Source organism: Lissotriton vulgaris, chromosome 1_1, assembly GCF_964263255.1.
Source record: "Lissotriton vulgaris chromosome 1_1, aLisVul1.2, whole genome shotgun sequence".
Taxonomy (NCBI): Eukaryota; Metazoa; Chordata; class Amphibia; order Caudata; family Salamandridae; genus Lissotriton; species Lissotriton vulgaris.
In genome coordinates, this window is record NC_141685.1 from 1,105,721,005 (window position 1) to 1,105,745,711 (window position 24,707).

Sequence of the window (24,707 nt, forward strand, 5' to 3'; positions counted from 1 at the left end):
AAAACAAACTGCAAACATCCGGGCCCAACACTAGCTGGCCATCTATGCACAGTGTGTAACTCTGCAGCTCTACATGCCAAGAACAGATGCGTACTGGTAAGTAGCATTTTCCTTTTAATCTACCCGGACTGAGTCACTTATTGTCCCTATATTCAAGAATGGTGACCGTAACAACCCAGTCCAATCCAGGCCTATTTCTCTTCTGGATTGTTTGGTGAAGGTACCTAGTCGTATTCTTTTAGGACGACTCCAGGACTGGGCAGAAACAACAATATCCTCTTGGACCTACAGTACGGTTTTAGGGCTGGGCTTGGGACCATAGAGCAGGCCATTAATTTACTAATTGGTAAATATGTACATGTAAAAGGTGGCATTTTGTTTTTAGTTTTTGTAGATTTATCTTCTGCGTCTGATTTTATTATTATTATTATTATTATTAAATTACACTTGTAAAGCGCTATCTACCCGGAGGCCTCGTAGCGCTCATGACTTACTCTTTATTATCGCATGCGCAGGGCAGATCAGTGTGCTTTTGCGTACAGGTGTGTTTTGAGGATTTTCCTAAAAGCAAGATGATTAGTGATTTCCCGAAGAGATGGGGGGAGGGCGTTCCAGAGCCTGGCCGCGTTATGTGAAAAGGAGCGACCACCCCATCGAGCCTTCTTGACTCTGACGGAGGTGGCCAGCTGAAGGGAGCCAGAGCGGAGAGAACGCCCAGGCAGGTAGGGGGTGGCCAAAGTCTGCAAGATTGCGGGACCAGTGTGATGGAAGGCCTTGTGTAAAATACACATAGATTTAAATTGCACTCTCGCCGCGATAGGGAGCCAATGGAGCTCTCTTAAGGCATCCCTAGCTGACTGACGGCGAGGAAGATTGTATAGGAGGCGGGCCGCACTGTTTTGGGTGACTTGGAGCTTTTGGATGACAAAGGAGGGGGCTCCCAAAAAAAGAGAGTTCCCATAGTCCAGGCGCGACAATATCAGGGCCTGGACAAGAATCCTCCTGGCCTGAAAAGGGAGCAGAGGGAGCACCTTCCGCAGCATCCTCATCAACCCAAAACAGGTGGCTGCAATCTTAGTGGCTTGTACTGAAAAATTCAGGGCTGGGTCGAGCCAGATCCCCAGGCTCTTTATCTGGGGCTTGGGAGTCGGGGGCTCACCCAGACATGGTGGCCAGATGGATGTAAAAACAGAGGGGGGAGAATTCCCCAACAGAATGACATCTGTTTTCTCTCCATTGAGCTTTAAACAGGAGGAATGCATCCATCTGGCGACCGCCTCTAGACAGGGACCTAAGGTGTGGGACGAACCCTCTGCGTGGTCTAAAGAGACCACCAGTTGGGTATCGTCCGCGTAGGTGACAATACGCACACCGAAGGGTTGGACTATTCTGTCTAGAGGCTCCATGTAAACATTAAACAGGGTGGGGCTCAGGGAGGAGCCCTGAGGAACCCCGCACCTGAGAGAATGTTTAGATGATACTGCCTCACCCTCGAAGACCTGGAAGAACCGGTCGGTCAAGAAAGACGTCAGCCATTCCAGGGCCGCGCCCGACACGCCCATGTCCGCTAGTCGTTGCAACAACGTGACATGGTTCACCGTGTCGAACGCGGCACTCAGATCCAGTAAAATAATGGCGACTTTCCCACCCCGGTCCAGCACAGCTCTTGCTTCTTCCGTGACTGCTAGAAGCGCAGTTTCCGTCCCATGTCGCGGACGGAACCCTGTCTGAGAGGCACGCAGGAGACTGTTTGACTCCAGATGGTTCGTTAGGATGTTGTTTACGTGCCTCTCAAGCAGTTTGCTCAACCAGGGGAGCAAGGAGATGGGACGGTAGTTTGCTAAATTAGTTTGGTCGAGATTGGGCTTTTTTAGCAACGCTCTAACCATTGCGCACTTCCATGTCGGGGGAACAGAGTTGGAGGAGATAGAGGTGTTAAGGACATCCAGTATAATAGGGCGGATCGTATCCATCGCCAGTTTGAGAGTGTTTGGGGGTGCTGGATCATTGGGAGAGCCAGAGGTGACTTTAACAGTCAATTTATCCAGTGCTGGGGCATCCAAGGGAGGAATAGTGTCTAGCCTACAAGAGGCCAAGGCATCAAAGGTTGGAGGAGTAGAGGGTTCCATCTCGTTATTAGAGTCCTCAAATGAGGAGTAGATCGTAAGAATCTTCTGAGAAAAGAAGTTAGCCAGATCATTGCAGCGGTTTTGAGCGCCCTCAGTTTCGGGGCATTCAACTGGGGGGGAGACAAGAGATTTCACAATTTTAAAAATTTCCCTAGGGGCATTAGCTGCTGCTTGAATTCTGCTATCGTAGAAGGAGGTTTGAGCTACTTTTAGCTCCTGTTTGTATAGCCTGATATTGGCTCTATATTCATCCTTCTTAGTTTGGGAATAGTCCTGTCTCCAGGCTCTCTCCAGCTTGCGGCAGGCTAATTTCATACTCCTAAGTGCGGGGGTATACCATGGGGCTGGTTTTGGTTTTTTTATGAGATTATTATTTTGAGCAGGAAGGACCAAATCAAGTGTAGAGGTGATCCAGCCGTCAAAATTATTGGCTGCTGTGTTGGCATGCGTCACCTTCCCCGGAGGGTCTCTGGCCAAGGCAGCTTCCCATGCAGGGAGGGAAAGAGAGGACCATTTCCTAGCTTGGCGTTGGGCAGGACAATAGGCAGAGGGGAGGGTGTTAGTGCGCCAGATGAAAGGTATCACAAAATGGTCCGTCCAAGGTAAAGGGATAGGGGTCTCCACTGTGATGTCATTGATATTACTAAAGACCGTGTCGAGAAGATGGCCTCTATTGTGCGTGGCATGGAAACCCTTTTGATAGAGGTCCAAAGCTTGAAGATTGGCACGGAGTGAGTTAGCAGCATTGTCAAGAGGATCATCAAAGTGCAGGTTGAGGTCCCCCAGCAGAGTCAGATTAGGTGAAGATAAGATGACACTGGCCGCCAACTCGGTGATCTTAGTAATAAAATCAGTGAGGGCGCCGGGAGGGCGATAGATGAGAATACCAGAGAAGGTAGTAGTAGGGGAGAGTTCTAGCGAAAATTGAAGGCTTTCGCAGGTCGATGACATGAAAGGGGTGGTACGGCACTTGTAATTGTCCCGATAGACAATAGCCAATCCACCACCTCTCCCAGTTTGGCGGTCCAGTCTCTTAAGAGTGAATCCTGGAGGGATGGCTCCAACAATGGCCGGATCGCTGTCTGCCTGAAGCCAGGTTTCTGTTAGGAAAAGGGCGTGGGGATTAAGCTCCTCAATCAGTAAAAGTAGATTTTGTGGCTTACGATACGTTATGACAATCATGGCTAACATGGTGGTGGACTGCACTATTGTGAACTTTCACAGAGATCTGTACTAGGGGTGGGCAGACATCTCCGTTCCACCCACGGAATGTGCAGAGATTTGCCCTTCCGTCCTTGCGCAAAGAAGGCAGAAATTTGCGGCAAAACTCTGCACATTCGGGGGCGGAACGGAAGTTGGTTCAATCTCTGTGCCTCTCTGCGAAAGGGCCTTACGCGACTTCCGCCCACCCTGAATCTGTACACCCAAGGCAGGGGTAGAGTTCGCTATGGCCTCAATGGCAACTGTACCAGTCCATTTAAAATAGGAAGAGGGGTACGCCAGGGATGCGTACTATCCCTCTTCATGTTTAATCTCCATATTAACAGTATAGGCAACATACTGGCAAGCAAATGTGGGTACCTACCTCAGTTGGGACCTCGGCTGATACCAGTTCTTTTTTATGCCAATGACGCGGTACTAATGGCCCGTACTCCTATTGGCCTCCAGCGTCTAGTTGACAAGTTTGCCCAGTTCAAGCAAACTTTGGGCTAAAAATTAACATTACCAAGACCTTCACCATGAAGATTGGGAAGAAGGCCACCCGCTGCCATGACATCTTCATAGAGGGTTCAAAAATTCAGTTCACAGAATCATTTTCATATCTGGGCATTGTGTTTAGTCAATCTGGGAATTGGCAAGGGGCAATTAAATCAAGGCGACTCCATTTTGATAAAACGATAATGGCTCTACTAAATTGTGCTAGACATTGTGGCATTAACCGCTTCGCCGCAGTGCGCATTCCACCGTGGTGCGGGCAAATTTGACGGGGCGCAGATCGGACGGACTCTGGCCGTCCAACACACATGGCCACCATGACGTCGGACGGCCGAGGGCTGTCTGACGCATGGAAGTGGTTAAACATCCGAAGGAATTTATGACAATTTATAAGGCCAAATGTAGATCCACTGCTATGTACGGGGCTGAGCTCTGGGGCATCGAAAGATTGATACACTCCAGCTTGAAGAAAATGCTTTTTTAAGGACTCTCCTTGCTCTCCTGAAAAGTAGCCCAACCTATGTGTGTCACTCCGAACAGGGGGCCACTTACATAGCTGATTTTATCTGGCTCTACTCTGGCTTAAAATTTGGTCATCTGAAAATACTACTCTCAATCGAGCCGTAATTGCTTACTGTTTAAAATCTTCGCATGACCTTAACATCCCTTGGCTAAAATCTGTGCACAATTTCCTGACAGACCTCGGCCATCCTGAATACTACAATCTTCCCAGGAGTCTGGTCAGTGTCCAAAGAAAAGCCTCAAAGCTGAAATGCATTTCATTATTGGAGGAAACCAGATCATCTTCTGAAATTTGTAAACCCTCTGTATTGAGGATTCAAATGATTCTGACTAGTTACTATATGCAACCATATTTAGCATGCGTGTATGATCCGTGCCACAGGTTTGTGTTGTTCCGTTGACCCCACCACAGAACACCATGCATACTGTGCTTTTCTGTAAACAATTTTTAGGGCTCAGAAAGAAATTCATCAAAACTGTATTATTACAACAGGGTTTTACACAATGTCACCCAGCTTTTATTTACCTGCGAATGCTACCGAACCTATACACATGTGTAGTAATGTCACGATTTCTGCTGGCCGCTATTAATCACAGGAAGCAGCTGTAAATAGTAATTGAGTGATGAAGCAGTTGACAACTGTTTTTAAAAATATGTTCTTATAACAGAATAACTTTTTGTATTGTGTTTTAAACTTGTATTCTGGTTTTTAAACTCTGTCATGGATGTATTTTTGCAGCTTTTATGATTCACTTTGTGATTTTGAATAAAGCTTATTTTGATCGATTGTTATTGGTGGTGGTGGTTGGTTTTGGTGGTGGCATTAGTGGTGGTACTGATGGTGTTGATGGTGGTTGTGTTGATGGTGGTGGTATTGGTGGTGGTATTATTGGTGGTGGAGGTGGTAGTGGTATTGGTGGTGGTGGTGTTGGTATTGGCGGAGGTATTGGTGGTGGTGGTTGTATTGGTGGTGGTGGTATTGGTGGAGGTGGTGTTATTGATAGTGGTGGTATTGGTGGTGGTATTAGTGGTTGTGTTGGTGTTGTTGCTAATAAAACAGGCTTTGTGCAGATGACATGTAACACATATGTGCTGTTGTCAGCTTCAGCCCATTAACACACAATTATCTGCTACCTGGAATTCACATTACTTAATTTGATAATCATTTCTAAATCCATTTTACTTGGGGAGGTTGAAACAGACACAAGATAATGCTGGGTTAAAGTGATTGAAAGCAGGCACCTGTGTTGCGGGGGTGGCGGTGCAGCTTAAAAAAAACACAAGCGGTTTCAGCTGAAGCAGCATATATCTGGCCTGCAGTAAGAGAAGCTCAATAAAGTAAATAATGCTTACAGACTAAATAAAAGATCCTGTGTAACAACTGAAGTAAAAGCGCCAGTCACCATGGGAGGAAGACAAGGCCGTACTAAGGAGGGACTAACAAGCCTATTAACTAATCTAAAGGCAGTATTTATGAAAGACAATGACACAAGCCAATGAAAAATGTGGGAGGAGAGTGGGTGCAGCTTCTCTCCCAACTGTACTACAGCAGTCTCGCAGAGCTAGCAGTGTATGCGCGCTGCCGCTAGGCTTGACCTAAAAAGGAGGCAAGGTAAAGGTATACAACTCAAGGAGTCGCACTTAGTAAAGGGCTGATAGTGGGCGTGCATGCAGCTATGTCATGCAACAACATTTAACATTTAAAGGAAGTTTAATAATAAATGAAAATATTTTAAAGCAAGCAGCAAATATTTAAATTGAAATAATAGGGCAAGGAGGCAGGGATTAGGAATTGTGAAATTAAACATTAGCTTGGAGAATAGGTGGTGGCTGCTTGCTTAGATATGGCACAAATAAAAGGATATCATATAAAGGATCAAATATTCATGCTCCAAAGTAGGTGAGCCAATAATCAGAGGGGCCCCCTGCAACGAATACGGGCAGACATCAGGGCAAAAGAACACAACTGTTATGGGAAAAGTCCACCCACATGAATTGAACAGTGTCTCACAAGGAATCCACAAGTTTACATAAATTACACACTGCTAAAGGGTCCAGGTCGATTAAACAGGATCCCACAACCAGGTAACGCCAACGCGCGTTTCGGTGCCAAGCCCAGGTCTACGGGCGCACCTTCATCAGGGCTTGCACGTCGAGGAAGGGGGGAAAGACACAGCTCATAAATGACACACCCGTGACAAATCTGGGCCACAGGGAGTACTGGTCCGTTAAAGAACACTGTAGGTCCGTGGGAGGTCCGAGAATATAATCATAAGGGGCTCACTTCAGTCCATTCATAACCAGTTATAGAGCTTAATTCATCCACCCACAGTGATTAAAGCCATTTACGAAGCGGTTTAGATCCACAGAAAAGTCGTTAGGTACTCCAAGGATATTAAAGAGCATGTATCCGGGGTCATGCAGCAAAGATCATAAATTCAGGCCCACGATCGGGAGAGTTTATGGAGCTAAAACGTATCCGGCCATCTGGACTCAGATTTCTGAAGTATCAGCCGGGGAAAGTAGCTCTCCTCATGTCAAGTCCTCACGGGCAGTAAGCAGGTTTCAGGGTGTGTGACTGAAATGCCAGTGAATGTATGGGTGTGGAGAGGTTGTTGTGGGAAACTATGTTATATTATGTATAGTGATGTCACTGACCATGTCATGAGTGATGTAATATGTGACATCATCAGCAGTGCATTGCAGGCGCGCAAGTTATAGTGAGTCCAAATAACTATAACGTGGAAATTTCAATGGTTTTATGTCAGTAAAATTTCCAGCTAACTATAACTGGTGTGAAACCTATGGTTTTTTCAGTGAATTTAATAGGTTTTTTAAATGCTAATTCCTAACTATAACGGGTGTGAAACCTATGTTTTTTTCAGTGAATTTATTTGGTTTTTTAAATGCTAATTCCTAACTATAACTGGTGTGAAACCTATGTTTTTTACAGTGAATTTCATAGGTTTTTTAAATGCTAATTCCTAACTATATATAAGGCCCCAAACCTATGTTTTTTTCAGTGAATTTCAAAATTTTGTTAATAGCAAATGTCTATAGCTATGAAATGTAATATTTTTGAAAATGAATGAATCCTATATTATATTTGTATTTAAAACAATTTTTTTAATGTATATATATATATTTTTTTTGTATTTTTTTTGCCCTGGAGCGCTCCCGGGACGCGCCCCGGAAAGCGTAGTCTTTTGAAGTGCCCCAGGGCGCGCATCGGAGAGCGTCCCGTTAGTGCTATTGACGCGAACGAAGACATCATCATGACGTATCGCGTAGCCGCGTCCGCGGGATACGCACGGCATAAGCGCACCCGAAAGCACTCGAGCGAATACGATCACGCAACGTAAACATCCGACGCGCTTACGCGTCGCGTAAGCCCGTTGGGTCATGTGACCTGAAAATAACACTTCTCATTGGTTCAGGACATTTTTTTTTCCAAATGATGAAAGCCCCCACCTTTTTTCCTTATTCTGACTTTGTACTTTGACTGAGGAAGACCTGTTTTGAAATCTTTGAGGTATATTTTGTACTTTATTAACAAAAGAATGTACAAAGTTCCCCAAAGAAATAAGGATTAACAGAGTGTCTCTCTCACTGAAGGAAGTGTACAGGTGTACCGGGGAATACAATGACTTCCCTATCGGAACTTAGGATGCCTCACACAACTAAAAAGCTGGACGACTGTTGTCATCCTACCTGATGGTTGTTTCGTCTCATCATTGGCCTCCTGCTCCAACGTCCGGCTGGCGGTGCAATGCCTGACGGGTAGCACGGAGTGCTACACTTTGGTGGAGTTCTTTTGTTCCTAGCCAGTGGATGAGTGCGTGTGAGGGGCCTGGGGGGTGAAGTAGTGAGCGTGAAGGAGTGGTTTTAAAAAAAGTCAGTATAGTCCACTCAGACAATTTTATTCGTGTGGCTAACTGCCTTATTAAAAGAGTGAAGGGAGGGGTACCGAAGCTCAAAGTAAAGTAGTTGGGCTTCGTTCAACCCTCACCTATGGTGTGGTCAACATGTTTCATGCCGTGTAGGCAATTCTTCAGGACTTAGTGTGCTCATAAACTCAAAAAACTTATCCGGGCTGTCAGATGTACCATATACAACCTGCGTGGTCGAAAGTACCAAGGCAGGATGGAGGCCTGCGTGGATGCCCGCTCCACAATCCCTGGAAGAAGGTCCCCACAGACTGTCCTTGTGGGGCCTGAGCTGTACGGTAATTACCTGCTACGCTCGAGGCGACCGCTTGTCAGCACCTACCCCTTCCACGGCGATGGAGTAAAATCGCAGGACAGCCTCGGAGAGCGTCCCGTTAGTGCTATTGACGCGAACGAAAACATCATCGTGACGTATCGCGTAGCCGCGTCCGCGGGATACGCACGGCGTAAGCGCACCTGAAAGCACTCGAGCGAATACGATCACGCAACGTAAACATCCGACGCGCTTACGTGTCGCGTAAGCGCGTTGGGTCATGTGACCTGAAAATAACACTTCTCATTGGTTCAGGACATTTTTTTTTTCAAATGATGAAAGCCCCCACCTTTTTTCCTTATTCTGACTTTGTACTTTGACTGAGGAAGACCTGTTTTGAAATCTTTGAGGTATATTTTGTACTTTGAAATGGCTACAGTAGCAGCATCAGCTGGAGCATCTGCACCACCACCACCACCACCAAGAGGACCACCACAACATCACATTGGTGGTCAAGAAGAAGAGGAGGAGGAGGAAGAGGAGGAGGGGAGGAGGAGCAGGTGACTGGAAGAACACAATACCCCATACCAACCCAAGCCACACATTGTATGGGAGTTTTTTTCCATCCCTGAGGGAAAAAAGAAAGTGAATGCGGCAAAGGTGACTTGCCTTATCTGTGACATGGAACTTTCAAGGGGTAACCCAAATAAAAAATATTCATTTGGGAATAATACGATGATTAGGCACATGCAGCGCAAGCATCCAAACAACTATGCTGCCACAGAGATGAGAGAACTGGCCAGCAACCCTCCCCAATCTACACCCAGCACCTCCCAACGAAAACAACCCACTCCATCGGGACCAGAGACAAGGGAGACAATCCCTTGCATACAACCACGGTTTGGAGAATTTAGGGTCATCTGTATTTTTTGTGGTAAGACCATCTCCTATGGTGAGCAGAGCCTAAAGCTCATCCTCCTTGCTGGTGACAACCATAATTGTCCCAAAAAACCCTAAATTTTTCCTTATTTTTTTTACTCCAGTTGAGCCATTTTCAATTCCCTGTTTTTTGTTTCTCCCCATAAAAATAACAAAAAAAATACAAAATAGTTCATAAAAGCCCAAAAAAGTACAAAATGTTCAAAAACATAAAAAAAATATAAAACAACAAAAAGAAGAAAAAAAACAGTTCTTTTTAGAACTACCTCCAAATTATAAAAAAAGGCTACATTTTTTTAAAACTCTATCATTCTTTTTTCCCCATGGAACGCTCCCCGGTACGCTCCGCGGTGCGCGTACCGGGCGCTCCCCCCGGGCAAATAAAAAAAACAATAATATTTTTTTGGCCCCACGGGGCCCTTTTATAGCCCCCACATCAAGCCTGGGGGGTCAGGGGGGGTCTACTCTGCCCCCTTATGGTCATTTCCCCCTTTGTTTTTGCCACCTCTTGTGTCTCGATCCTACCGAGACACAAGATGGCCGCTGCTCCGGACTGTTTCGAATGTTTACAGACACCCGAGAGCCAATCAGCTTTCCGTGCGTACCTCGTGTGGCGCGCCCGGAGCGCGCCCCGGTGTGCGTACCGGGGCGCGGCCATAGATATATATATTTTTTTGAACCTAAATTACTCAAAAACCACTGGAGCACATTTCTTGAGACATAGCAAAGGCACATCGGGCTACCAGTCCCTACAATTTTGTCAAGTTTGGTGGAAATCCATTCAGCTGTTCGGGCTAAACGTGAGGTTGACCGCCCTATGGAAATTAACATCGGGAAAACATGTTTTGGGACCCCCTTTTTATCTCGGCCCCCGCTTGATGAATGCCCCCCAAACTTTCAAGGAAGGACCGGAGCTTGGGGAGGCAAATTTGAGGAAATTTTCAGGCAGATTCGTCAACCGGCGCCAAAGTTATTCACAATAGAATTTTGAGATTTTGCATTGAAAAAAATCCTAACTATAACTACTTACTGGCGACCGCCAGTAGGTAATATATATATATATATATATATATATATATATATATATATATATATATATATATATATATATATATATATAATATATATATATTTTTTTATATGTATTCACCTATGTTGTAATGATGCCCACATTTTAATTGTAACTATAGTACATTCTATTGCATCACATCCTTTAGGTACTCCCCATTCTTGGCATCCTCCTATTCTCTTTGCAGGCATATAATGTTTGCATGTCCCCTTGCCTCCAGCACTGTTGCAATTGTTGTAGAGCATGTATTACTACCATAAACACCATCTTGTTTAGCTGGTTGTCTGATTGCAATTATTCGCACACCTTGCATATATTGCCTCGCTGACCCATAACATTATGGATGACAGTCTCACTCAACCTTTTTTCCTTACTGTTCCCTGACTTTGCTGCATGCATGCCTGCTTTGGAGTGTGATTCTTTAATATTTTCTTTGGTAACCCTTCTATCATGCCATTTCTGAACTAGCGGCCTCCTTTTTATGCCGGCTTGCCCTTGGTTTAATTTCACAATTCCTTATCCCTACCTCCTTTCCCTATTATTTCAATGTAATTATTTTCTGCTTGATTTTCAATTTTTTCATTAATTCAAAAACTCCCCTTGAATTTTAAATGTTGTTACATGGACGCCCCCTACCCTCTCTTTACTAAGTGCGAGTCCTTGAGTTGTATACCTTAATCCTTCACATCATAGAGGTAGAGATTGCAATCTCCTGATACCGCCGCTCTTCTCCCATTTTTTGATCATCTGCTCCCTCTGTAGGCCTGGAACGCATGCATTCCAGACCTCGCTTTGAGCTCCATCAGTGTCTTGAGGAAGAGCGGTTCCGCATCTTCACTTGATACTGGCGAAGATGCAAGACTGATGCCCATGGCCCGCTACTTTTTGTACGTGCACAGAAAACATTGTCTCCCGCATGCATTGATTGTTTGTAATCCCTTTATTGTGTGATTGTCTTGGAAGAATTCACAAAGTCTAACTGTCAGTTATACCCAGTTATGTGACTGAAGACAGGCTACAGGCACAAAAGGCTAAGGGCCCAAAAATGCCAGCTTTCCAAAAGTGGTATTTTCAAAATAGTAATCAAAAACCTGACTTCACCATTAAATATGGTTTTTCCAAAGACACTAAATATGACATAGCTACCTGCTCCCAACTGTAAATTACAGCTTATTAAATGTGAATCTCCAATGTTATCCTATGGGAGTGGTAGGCCTCACAGAAGTAAAAAATGAATTTAGGAGTTTTTCACAACTAGGACATGTAAAACTTAAAAGTACATGTCCAACCTTTTACTTTCACAACAGCCTGCCCTATGGGCTACCTAGGCCCTACCTTAGGGGCAACACATATGTAATTAAAGGGGAGTGTAAGGCTTGGCAAGGAGGATTTAAAACCAAGACGACATATCAGTTTAAAACGGCATTCAGGTTGCAGTAGCAGGCCTGGGACATGTTTTAAGGTGCTACTTAAGTGGGAGGACCAATAAGTGATTCAGGCCCACTGGTAGCATTTAATTTACAGGCCCGGGGCATATGATATACCACTCTACAAGGGACTTGTAAGAAAATTAAATATGTCACTTGAGTTTAAGCCAAGTCAACCATGTTTTAGGGGAGTGAGTACAAGCCCTTTTAACACTGGTTAGCAATGGTAAAGTGCACATAGTCCCAAGGCGAATCAACCAATGAACCCAAGCTATTCGTACAGCGTGCAGCTACATCAACTGATGCATCCCTGTGCTCAAAGTGAGACTGAAGAATAGAATTGGCCAGCACAATCTAAATTTGACTGAAGAGCCATGTTTTTAAAACTTTCCTAAATCTCTGTTCCATCTCGGCCATGCAAATGTGGATGAGCAGAGGGGTCCACAGCTGAGCTGTCTGAACAAGAATGACCTTCCACCTTGTTGAACTTTGGCAAACTTCGGAATGTGAAGGAGTCGCAAGTGGTTAGATCTAAGGGCTCGCTCCTGATGGTCCAGGCTTAGCCTATTCCTGAGATAGTTTGGCCCTATGCCCCTTAAGGTTCTGAAAGCAAATGTCAGGGCATTAAACTTGGCCCTCTAGGGAACCGGAAGCCACGGAAGATGCCTCAGATGGGGGGAGAAGTGATGGCGAAAGGGGACCCAACGGATGAACCTATCCACCGCAGTCTGTATTATTTGTAATCTATGTATCAAAAAAGCTGGAAGCCCCAGATATAAGCTATTGGCGTAATCCAAACGCGAGGTCACCAATGCAAGGACTTTTGGGTCTCCTCTGGGAGAATACGCAATAGATTTCTGACAGATCTTAACTTAACAAAGCACAATGAAGATATATGCCGGAGTCCAACCTAATTCCTAGAATCCTGACAGACAAAACTGCTTTCGGTGGGGGATTCAATTCAGAAGGCCACCAAAGACTGGAAAGAGGGGACATCAATGGACTAAAAAAGATCACCTCAGTATTATGTGCATTCAGTTTCAAAAAGTTGCTGCTCATCCATTTTAATATATCTTGTAAGAACTCTTTGCCTTTAAAACCAAAATGGCTTAATCTCTTCAATAAGGTAGAATGAGCTATTGTGTCAAATGCTGCTGAAAGATCAAGCAGCACTACCGTAGTGGAAACGCCACAGTCCAACGCCTCTCTGACCGTTTCAGACACTTCAAGTAGAACTGCCTCCATGCTATACCCTGCACGGAAGCCAAATAGTGAGTCATTCAACAAACCATTAGCTTCTACAAAGGGGATAGTTGGCGATGAACCACTTTTCAAAGGTTTTCGTGGGTGCCATTAGCAATGATTTGAGTCTAAAATTGCTAACCACCCCCAGGTCCGCATACAGACATACGGAAGCCTCAATTAGCTGACTGGTGATGTTGGAAAAAATTAAGTCCAATATATGGCCCGCTCTATGGGTAGAGGAGGTAACTGACTGGGTTAGGTTGAGTCCGGCTAAAGTCAGAGTTAGCTGAGATACCTGAGGGCAGGTCTGGACATCAACATGCATGTTAAAATCTCCCAGAAGCATAAAGTTGGTGCATTGTAACATCAATTAGGCAATGGTTTCATATAGTTTTGGAAGACAATTATTTGAGCAGTCCGGGGGCTTATAAACCAGCATACCAGCAAAAGAAAAGGAGGGAGTACGTTTGACACAAAAGATAAGGCCCTCAAAGTTACCGATTTGACCTAGCCTAGATGTAGAAACCTCCCACATATCTCTCAGGAAAATGGCCATGCCCCCTCCCACTCTGTCTCCACCATGGTTGGTGCACAAAATCAAATATCCCGTGGGAATAGCCAGGGCTAGATTCTAGCCCTCCTTTGACTACGTTTCTGTGAGAAACATAAGATCCCAAGTGTTGTCAGATAAGGAGAGCCACATATCAGCTGAGTGTTTTGGGAAAGACCTGCAGTTAACGAGACAAGCTCTGACACTCACTCTGTGGTTAGGTGTCTCAGTAGACAGAACACCTCCCTCCTCAGCCATGGAGGAAGCCCATAGACCTAAAGTGCAGGAGTGCTTCTCTAGACCACATACCAGCCTGTTCTTTTGGAAATTGGGCAGTGTGGCTGGCGCTGGACACGATCTGGACACTGACGGGCCCAGGCGGGCTTGCCTTTGGCGCGCTTGTGAAGCACTCGCTGCACGTGTCCACGGCATGGATCTCCTTTAATAAAGACTTGGGAACTGGTCTCTAACATTTAGACCGCTGACCCAAGCAAGATGGCACCCAAATATGTCCCTGTCGTTCGGAGAAAAAATGGCGATCTGCTCAGTGCCTGCACATGTTAAAAATGCCCCCCAAGAGTGCACTCTGGAACACACAAATGGTGCAATGAAAACAGCTAAAATAAGTTCAGCACAATGGAGGTGGAGAGGCAAAAAGTTTGAGGGAAGACCACCCTAAGGTTGACAGGCCTAACAGAATACCAGATAGGAAGACTTCCTAATTGAAGGTCAAAGCATTTTATTATCAGCAGACCAGAGCTGAGGCTGGAATAAGTATACCATTTGCTGAGATTAATTTAGGCGTTCTATCCAACACCTTGTTGTTTTTGCATTTACAGCCCTAAGTGCGCCGAGTATGCCCAGACATGTGTCCTGGGCTCTCTGTGCCTCTGGAACAATGCTATGCTTGGCTGAAGAGCCCTAATATGGGGTCTGGGCGAACCTGGACTGTTAGTTCTGACTGGCCTGTTTCTATGAGGAGCAGGTGAAAACTGATTTGAATATGGCTGGGTCCAAATTGAGGCGGCATGGTGGGCAAAAAATTATGTATTGGGATGCGTCCCGAGTGACTGCCTGTGGCTGAGATTAATTCAAGCATTCCATCCATCACCTTGTTGTTTTGGGAACAAGTAGTCAGTCATATGAACAACTCGAGCTCTCTTTTATCTAAAAGTTCTTGCAAATATCTTGCATCAATTGTTCCGGGATGCGCTGTTTGTTACCACACGATTGAACAATGCTGTATAGGTTTTTGTGCACATTGTAAATACTCTTCATTATGTTTATATTGAGTATTTTCTTGGAACTCATTGCTGACATTCTTCTTATAAAACCATTGATCTTTCAAATAAGAGGCCGACTTGCTAACATGCATATATCTATTTTGAGTATTTTAACTATATTTTGAGCTGTTCTGTCTTTTCATTTTATTTAGGATCCGACATGGTGGAGGCTGAGTATAGTGACATCCGTATCGTAACGTCACCGTATAAAATCCTCTTCACCAAAACATCCAAATACTTCAGGCCCACCATGCCCTTTGAACTTAAGGTAAGATGGATTCTGTTAAAAATCCTGTGTTCTGTCCATTCCTTATATCCACTTTAGGAGGGTTAGCTCAGTCCAAATTCAGTGTGGAAACTTTCTTGAACTAAGAGCTTGAAACAGCAGACTCCTATGAGCCAAATTTTGAATTATGTGTCTGTCTAAAGTCTTCTGTACATTTACATATCAGTTTACTCGGTCAGCAAGTAACCAGCCTTCTACCTAGATGGAATGGTTCTTGTAGGGATCATTAATCTTTCCTCTATGCATATGCCTCCCTTTTAATAAATGGCCATTGCTTTGTGGCAAACACAAAGGTCAATATGTGGAGGGGCCTGATTTCAACAGCAGGGAGCACAAGGTTTGAACCATAATACATTCACTTAGACATGTCAGGCTGAGTGTCAGGGCCACTACAGTCAAGTTTTCCAAATTTTTGTATCAACAAAGGTGGAGTGGTAGCAGATTGGAAGATAAATATCAAGGGAGCCACACCCTCTCCTTGTTTAAAATAAGGTTGAGGTCTCATTTGGTTGAGCCTTTATTTCCTGGACTTGAAGACATGCTGGAGATATGAGGGTAATGGTACAAATTGGTGACCAGTGTATTACTCTTTGTAGATGAGTCTTGTACCTTGTCTAAGGCATTCATGCAAAGTGAATTTCACACTTCTAAGTAGTGTGTATGTGCTTCTACTAGGCCTGGGTGGAGTTTGCGGAGTTCCGCCATGTAAAACTCTGTGAATTGACCCAAAAACTCCACCGTGCTATGCAGAGTTCAGCAAATGGCGGAGTGCATTTGGTCATGCTGTTCGTGCCGATTTTCAGTGCTTGGTGCTTGTCCCACACTGAAAATCAGTTCAAACTGCACCATGTGCAGCGCAAGAGGGTGCTGCTTCTTTGCTGCTGCTTGAGTAGATTTTCTACTCAAGCAGCAGCTTCCTCAATGTGTACGGAAGGTTTCTCAATGTGAGCAGTAGCTACCATCCGTGACCACCCAAGTTGAGAAATCTGTCCACCCGTGTTGAGAAACCCCACCGGGAGGTAGATTTTCCACGCTCGCCAACTTGATGCTGGTGAGCCTGGAAAAAACTCCACTCTTCTGAGTTTTTCAGAACTCGGTGCATTACGCGGAGCACAGACAATTCTGCTAACTCCATGAGCAGAGCGGAATTTATCACCCAGGCCTAGCTTCTACTGAAAACATGGGGATCACAATTGTTAGCAATGCAGTCCTATTTTCCCTGCTGCAGACAAGCAGCTCTGCTTGAGAGTGCCAGGGCAGAACAAGAGGTTTTTCGAGTAATCGAGTGTGTAACTAACTGAGTTATTGAGCAAAAGGTGTATGAAACCGAAATTGATGGAGCTAAGGAGCAAGCGAGTTAGATGCCTTCAAATAGACAGATGTCGAAAGACTACCTTTCAGGCTAAGATTCGGTTAAGATTCTGAGATCACATCCGGGCATTAGTTTGGAAGTGGCGCCCAGTAACTTTGAAAGGATTGTATTGAGTTCCCATGTACTGCACTAAGTTGAGAATCAACGTCAACTGACTTTTCAAGCTCACTAATAAGCTGCAAATAAAGGGTACTTTGATAAAGATATTTATTATGGAGCCCTCTGTCAGCAGTGAAAGCAGACAGACAGAGTCAAAGGCTTCTCTTGGTAAGAGTACAGAGTACTTTTGATGTATAACCTCCAGTAGCAAAAGCTCTTCTGTTTGAGGGACAAGTATGTTCTTCCAGGAAAGTCTAATTTCTTCGTTCAGATAGATATATTTTAAATGCCCTGTGAATGGACGTAGAGAACTAGACTAGGGAAGTACATCTTACATCTCGGCAATACTAGCTGGATCTCCTTTTTTTGTTTTTACAAATCTTTTTTATTGAGTAAACGAAAACAGGGAAGATAAAAACAAAAGGCGACAAAGTGCAGTGCAATTCCAGAATTTCAAAAATGTTAGTGCATTGGTACATTATTCAACATGATGTTACATTGGATCAATACTTCAAGCAAGTGTCACATACAGTACTAAATTATATAGATAATATTCCATCACATGGTCTGCCAACTGTGGGGAGGTATCATCAAAGGGTGTGCAAATCATCCCTCTAGACATGTTCCCTGCCTCCCAAATTCTCGTCCATTTTTGTTGACATCCTCTACTTTCGTATACCACTCTTTCTGCCTGCATACCCCAGTCCATATCAGTCAATATCGGACTCCCAGTCACAGAACTTAGTTTTAAGTAAGTCATTCCAGGTCCACACTATGTTGTATTTCACAAACATACAGCTGAGGAAGACCCAAACTCTCTCGGCTCTTGACAGATCAGTTGCTTCCTAGATATTGAGGAGACACAAGCGGGGCGAAGCTTCAATGGTTTTGTGGTAGGTCGAGGACAGTGCTGACGGGACCCTACCCCAATATGTTTGAAGAATCAGGCATTCCTACCATTGATGCATGTATGTACCAATTTGGCCACATCCCATGTGGAAGGTAGCGGAGTTTAGGGCACCCATTTTTACAAGCACTGAACTGGCGGAGTAAGCTCTGTGTAGGAGTTTGAGTTGGATGAGTTTAAATCGGGAGCGGATTGCCACCTCCCGGGGGAAGCCAACGTCTCCTGCCATTTTTCATCATCAATTTCCCCAATGTCCTCCACCCATCGTGCGAGAACTTTCCCTAGTGTGTCCGGTGTATTGTTAAGCATTTTGCTGTATGTCAAAGAAATAGCTTTTTCCTGGAGGTAGTCGTCCAGAAGTCTATCCTTGGGTATCACCTTTTGTAGCACATTCCTGGATTTGAGGTATCTATAGGCTTCTATGCTCTGTAATTGGTAATCTCTTTGGAGATTGCTGAAGGGGACCACCCCGCCCCTCGCCCACAGATCGCCAACCCTAGAGAGACCAATCATGTGCCACTTGATGTTTCGACAGCAAACCCAGTTGGTATGTGTCGAGCAAGTGACTTGTGTAATTCTAGCTTGCAACCCCAACGCGGTTGTCGCGGCGTGTCATATCACAATTATGGTAGAAATCGGGGTGTATTTAGGTGCCTGGTTCCTCTCTCCATAGATTGCCCTGGGATAATTTCTGGGGAACATGTTATATCAATCCATCTTATTGGCGGGGTCTGTCCCTAGTCGTTTCACCCAGTGATTAACAACAACCAGCTAGAAGACCCAATAATAGCTTTTGATTGGGTAGGGCGATACCCATGTCATACCACCTTTCCATGAGTTTAGTCAATGCTATTCGAGGGGCTCCATTATTCCAAAGCAAGTAGCGTACCTCTGATTCAATAGTAACAAAATATTGCGCCAGTACCAAATAAGGTGTGTTCTGCAGGGCATAGATAAAGCTGGGGTGTGCCATCATTTTATAAAGGTTTGCTCTGCCCAATAGGGTAAGGGGCAAGGATTTCCAGTGTTGAACGTCGGCCTGAAAGCGGCACAGTGGAGGAGCCAAATTATGGTCATAAAAAACTAAGGGGTTGGTCGTGGCATAGATTCCCAGATATAAAAATCCATCTGTTACTATTTTAACCCCGCAGTCCCTAGGAAGGGTTGGGCAGGCTCAGAACATAGACAAGAGACTTATCCCAGTTAATGGTGTAACCAGAGTATTCCAGAAAAAGAGAAAATATATGTAGGACACAGTGAATGGAAAAGTAGGGTCTGGCCAAGTAGAGCAGAATATCGTCAGCGTAAAGGGAGATTTTATCCGTCCAATCCACCTAATAAGGGGGTCCCCTCTGATCCATATTGCCAGGGGCTCTAGGTCCAAAGCAAAGAGCAAGGAGGAAAGGGGACATTCCTGCCTCATTCCTTTCTGCAGTATGAATGTTTCTGAACGAACCCTGTTAACTGAAATGCGGGCTACAAGTTCCAAATAAAGAAGACGCACCCAGGATAAACATCTCTTCCCGAAACCATATCTTTCAAGAGCGGCAAATAAAAAGGGCCACTCGATCGCATCAAACGCCATCTTGGTGTCTAGAGACATAATCACTGCATCCTCTCATATTGTAGCCACCCTGCCCAGAACCCTGTGGAGGTGTCGAAGGCTCAGAGCAATGTTTCTGGCCAGCATAAAACTGGACTTGTCCAGCTGGATCAATTTATGAAGATGCGGTGAGAGGCAACATGCCAAGATTTTAGCTAGAATTTTTACTTCTGGGTCCAGGAGGGAGCCACAGCACTCGGGGGTTTACCCTTCTTGTGAATAACGACTATGTTGGCCAGTCTCTGTGTTGCGGGTAGAATCCCTTTGTGCATGCTTTCCTCATACATTCATTTGAGGTATGGGGCAATTGTGGTTGCATTTTTTTTATAGAGTTCAATAGGGAGGCCACTAGGGCCCATGGCTTTTCCGGACTGTTGGGTGCTGATTGCCTTGGACACCACCTCAGTGGTCAAGACAGAGTCCAAGTCCTCCACGTCTTGAGGGTCAAGTACAGGGAGTCCCAGGGTGTCTAGGAGTTATTTCCTTGCTGCTTGGGTGGAAGCCTGAGTGGAGTCATAGACCTGTTTGAAGTGATCAGCGAACGCCTCCATAATCCCGACTCTATTGTGTATTCTCGTCCAGTCCTGGCCTACAATCTCAGCTACCCATCTATTGGCTATGTCCCTTTTGTCTAGCCAGGCTAATAATTTTCTCGCCTTGTCACCAATATCATATATACGATGCTGGGTCGCCCGTTTCTGGGCCCTCGCTGCGTCTTCAACAATACCTCTGTACTCCTGTTGTTTAATGAGAAGTTTGTGTTTGGTGTCTGGAGTGTCCGATGCCATGAGATCCCGCTCGATAAAAGCAATCTCACCCTCTATCATCTGTAAGTGCTTCCTCTTCTCTGTCATATTACTCACTATTGCTGCCACCCCGCTACCTCTCACCACAGTCATGTATGTCTCCCTCAATACGATGTCGGAATCTACCGACCCCTCTTTTTCAAGAAAGTATTGGGTTGTCGTTTCGGTAAGTTTCTCTCTAATTACCGGCACCTTGAGGTACCAAGGGTTGAGGACCATTTCATGGCAGTTAGATCTCTTTTAAACATTCATCAAAGTAATCCACTTTGACAAGGATAACACTTCTCTTCTAAAAACACGTTTTTTCATGCCTGTCAAGGGCAACATAAATTTAAATTATTGTATGAGCTCAACCAGATTTAGGAAACAAACCTGAAAAATACTGTGAAGTAACAAATGTACCCACTGACTGTAGTGTTATTCTGAATGCCATGAAGAGTATCACATGAGACAATGTTTATGTTTCTAGTTCAGTCCACCATGGTCTACTAAACAAAAATGCTACTAATATGGAAACAGTCACACATATGCTTTTTAAAAAATATATATATATATTTGTAACAAGTGATTCAGTTACAATAGCAAAGAACAGAAAAAAGTTTAAGGAAAGAAGGAAAAGAAACAAATAAGAAAAACAAAAAAAGGCAAAAACATCTTTCATATTTCTTCCAGTACGTTTTGCCCTGGTGATTTGGCCGTATGCATAGTTTACTTCTTGTTGGCGCTTTACCCTTTTTATCATTTCGATGGCTATTTTCATTTTAATTTGACATAGAAGCCTGATAAATGTAATCATTTAAACCTTTTGCAATTTTCCAATCTTTACTAACACAAATCACATTATGGATTGAGCATCATTGCAATCTCTTTCAGTATTTCAAAAAAGCATGCAAAGTGTTGATTATAGGTCTAATTTGTTGAGCTAGACATGCTGACAAAAGGCGATATTCTTAGTATCCTAAATGTTATTAGACAAGGATGAACCTATTGTATAGCATGCCTATTTTTATAACCAGCGGAAACCAATGCTTCTGGGATTATTAACCTAAAAAACAGGTTTGTTAGAGAGGGTGATCAGAGTCTCTGAGGCCAAGCTAGCAGGGTTGACAAGAAAAGGGTTTGGGACTGTACAGGCCCTGGGCAATGTAGTAACTCACCTGTTGGCCCTGTAGCACCACAATGCAGATTCAGATTTCTCAGCTGAGAATATGGATAAGGCTTGAACCCAGAGTGGAAGTTGTGGAAAATTTGAGAAGCAGGTACACAATAAGAGTTTATGGGGGTCACAACATCAGTCACTGAGGATTCTCTACCAAAAGAAACAGAAAAGATACATCAGACCCTACAAGAGCTACATGGTGAACTGGACCGCTTCATGTTGTTTAGGGTTTAGCTAACACCATGAGGAAGTGGGAAAGATGGAACACCGAATAATATTCTGAATGAACATAGAAACGAAGGACTGAATTCTGAAATAGGTAGCTTAGCAGAACGTGATCCTCTATAAGGAAAATCAGATATTGTAATCCCCACATCTGTGCCAGACATTTTCCTGGGAAAGTGGGCCTTGCTGTACATTTCAAACAGCTTGTTGAGCATTAAGGTTGTCTCGATCTCCCTACGAGGTTTACGTTGGAACACATGATGATATAAATAGGTTTCTTGGTGGAGGAAGATGCTTGGAGGGTGTGAGGGGATTCACCAGTTTGAAGTTTGCAGAGGGAATAGTTCCCCTCCTGTAGTTGTTGTCTGCATTTTTTTGGGTTTGATAGGGGTGGCTCTCTGAACAGATGCTCCTTGTCTAGGATAAGTGTCTGTCCTAGGCGTAGGAGGGAAAGATGGAACACCGATTAATATTCTGAATGAACATAGAAACGAAGGACTGAATTCTGAAATACGTAGCTTAGCAGAACGTGATCCTCTATAAGGAAAATCAGATATTGTAATTCCCGCATCTGCACTGTAGGAACTAGACCCGTAAGACAGTGTTATCTGCCATGACTGTTTATTTTGTCTGCCTTTCCATCCTCCCTCACCTCTAGATTTAATGAACGACTATGATTTGTTTTCTTTGCAGTTGATGATCACAGGGGTACAAATTGTGAAACATATAGTGCTGTTACTGAGTAAACGGTTTTGTTAGTGGTTGGCTGGGTACCTGGTTCTTAGATATTGTTACACATCTGTCTTGTATTTTTGGGCAATAAACAGTTGAGAATACTAAAAAAAACTATTTCGGCATCAAAAGTTCACAAAAAGGCACGTCACTCAAAATGGAGATAAATATTTGTTAAGTTGCCCATTTTTTAACTGCATTTATGAACAAATATAACACTCATGCAAGTGAATTTAAAACCGTTTTAATGTGACTGTAGCTATCTAACCTTTGGAGTGATGATCACTATATTACCCATACAATCGGAACTTGGATCATGCGTTTCCTGTTCTTTAATATGTCTTATTGTTTCTATATACGTTTGTGTTTTTGTGTGTGATGATATTGTTTATTGAGCCAGTGAGTGATGAAGGCTCTACCAAAGTTGTGTTCATCAGGCAGGGTTACTAATGTGCTAAATTATCTAATCACTAATTGTAGAGCAGACCTCCTGCCTCACCAAGCTCTTTCTTCTTTCAGGTCTTTGTTACAAACCCTGATGGATCTCCTGCTGTTGGTGTTCCGGTAGTTGTTAACTTTGGAAAAGCTAAAGGCAATACTCAAAAAGATGGGACCACTAAGTTGACATTAAACACAGAAGCCAATATCGAACAGTTGCCCATTACTGTGAGTAGCCAAATGCTGAAATTGAAACATAACACTTCACACGATTCATCCCATAGAGGCCTTGCCCTCATCAACTGATGAACATCTTCACACTCTGACTGACGACTCGCAGATACAGGGATATTTCTCACAGTTTGGGCCTGATTATGGTGAATTCCCCAGGGTCTGATGGTTTAACTGCTGCATCTGATATATTCTGTCTCATAGTTCAGAATTTATATGGCAGTATTACTATCATCTATGTTTAATTTGATCATAAATACTCCTCTTGATGCAACCACATGCAGTGCTTTCTTCTAGCTCAGTCTCCTCAAGATCATACTGTTTATCCCTCCACCAGCTTTTATGTTGTAGTATTTTTTTAACTTTTTCACTCTCTTGAATTCCATGTTTGTGCAAGGATCATTTACCATGCCACTTATAGTCAGGCCCATAGAGGACATAGCTGCCACTCGCATAGATTGACAAACATCTCACATACACATGCATGTGTTTCCGTCCTTGCGGGGACAATGTGTGGATACTTGCCTTGTGGGGACTAACCATTTCCAATGTTTTAAAATATACCAATAACCGGAAAATGTTAAGAAAAAATCCATGATACGGGATCCTGCTTCAAATGTTCAAATATATTGTTATTTCATCATCCTTGTGGGGACTTGAACATGTGCAGCCATCCTTGTGAAGTCCTACTCATAATTACCATTTGTGTTTGAAATCAGGCAAAAGCACATGGCTAAATGTTCATTTTATCAAAATTATACACAAATAACACCATAACCTATATATCATATAAAACAATTCTGCACATATCCTAGGGGTATACAAAATCTGGATTATGCTACTTAATGTATAAGAAAATATATATCATGATTACAGAAAGGCAGTCCAAACTGTATTAAACTGTTATCTTAGTGCTCAAAATCAAGGTGATAAGGGAACTAAAGCATAAAGGAACACACCCCATACAACCTCTTGTACACCCACTCAAATACCCACAAAACCACTCATATACTCATTCATAGACCCATACAAGTACTTACACACCCACTCACTCCTTCTTAGAGCCACTCAAATACCCATTCACAGATTCATACAAGAACTTATACACCCACTCACTCCTCCATAGAACCACTCACATATACCTCACAGACTCATAGAACCTATCACACACCCATACACTCACTCGTAGAGCTCCTCACACACAGACAAATTTACGTATACAGCCACTCACACATCCACTCACATAACCATACAGCTTCCCAACACAGCCATACAAACACTCACACACCCACATAACCACTTACATATCCATTCACACATCCATACAAGACTCCTATATCTGCTCACTCACCCAAATCGTCATTCACACAGACATTCACTCTCCAATATGACCACTTATACACCAACTCACTTAACCAAACACTCACTCAAACAGCCACTCACTCACACATACAACCACTTACAAAACCAGTCACTCACTCATACAGCCATGCAGATAGCCGCTCACTCACCTATAGTCACTTACACAGCCACTCACCCACACAGCTACTCACATACTTACTTATACACTGATACACCCACTCACATACCCACTCACACACCTATACAGCCATCACACCCCCCAAATACCACTCACATACTCGCTCAACCATAGAACCACTCAGATACCCACTCACACACCCACATAATCACTGACACAACCACTCACACACCTAAAGACTTAGCCAGAAGTCCACTGATTCACCCATACAGTCACTCTGCATTTATT

At 43.9% G+C, this 24,707-nt stretch overlaps 1 protein-coding gene across 3 annotated transcripts in view; it reads left to right on the forward strand.

Annotated features, from left to right (window-relative positions):
* The window catches only part of LOC147748685 (A.superbus venom factor 1-like), a 1,068,833-nt gene that overhangs the window by 185,628 nt on the left and 858,498 nt on the right, over positions 1-24,707 (forward strand). For all 3 annotated transcript variants that reach the window (XM_086963563.1, XM_086963565.1, XM_086963569.1), the window contains exons 10-11: positions 15,234-15,349; positions 22,790-22,936. In XM_086963563.1, the coding sequence (XP_086819689.1) occupies positions 15,234-15,349; positions 22,790-22,936 (263 nt within the window). The remainder of the gene's footprint in view (positions 1-15,233; positions 15,350-22,789; positions 22,937-24,707) is intronic.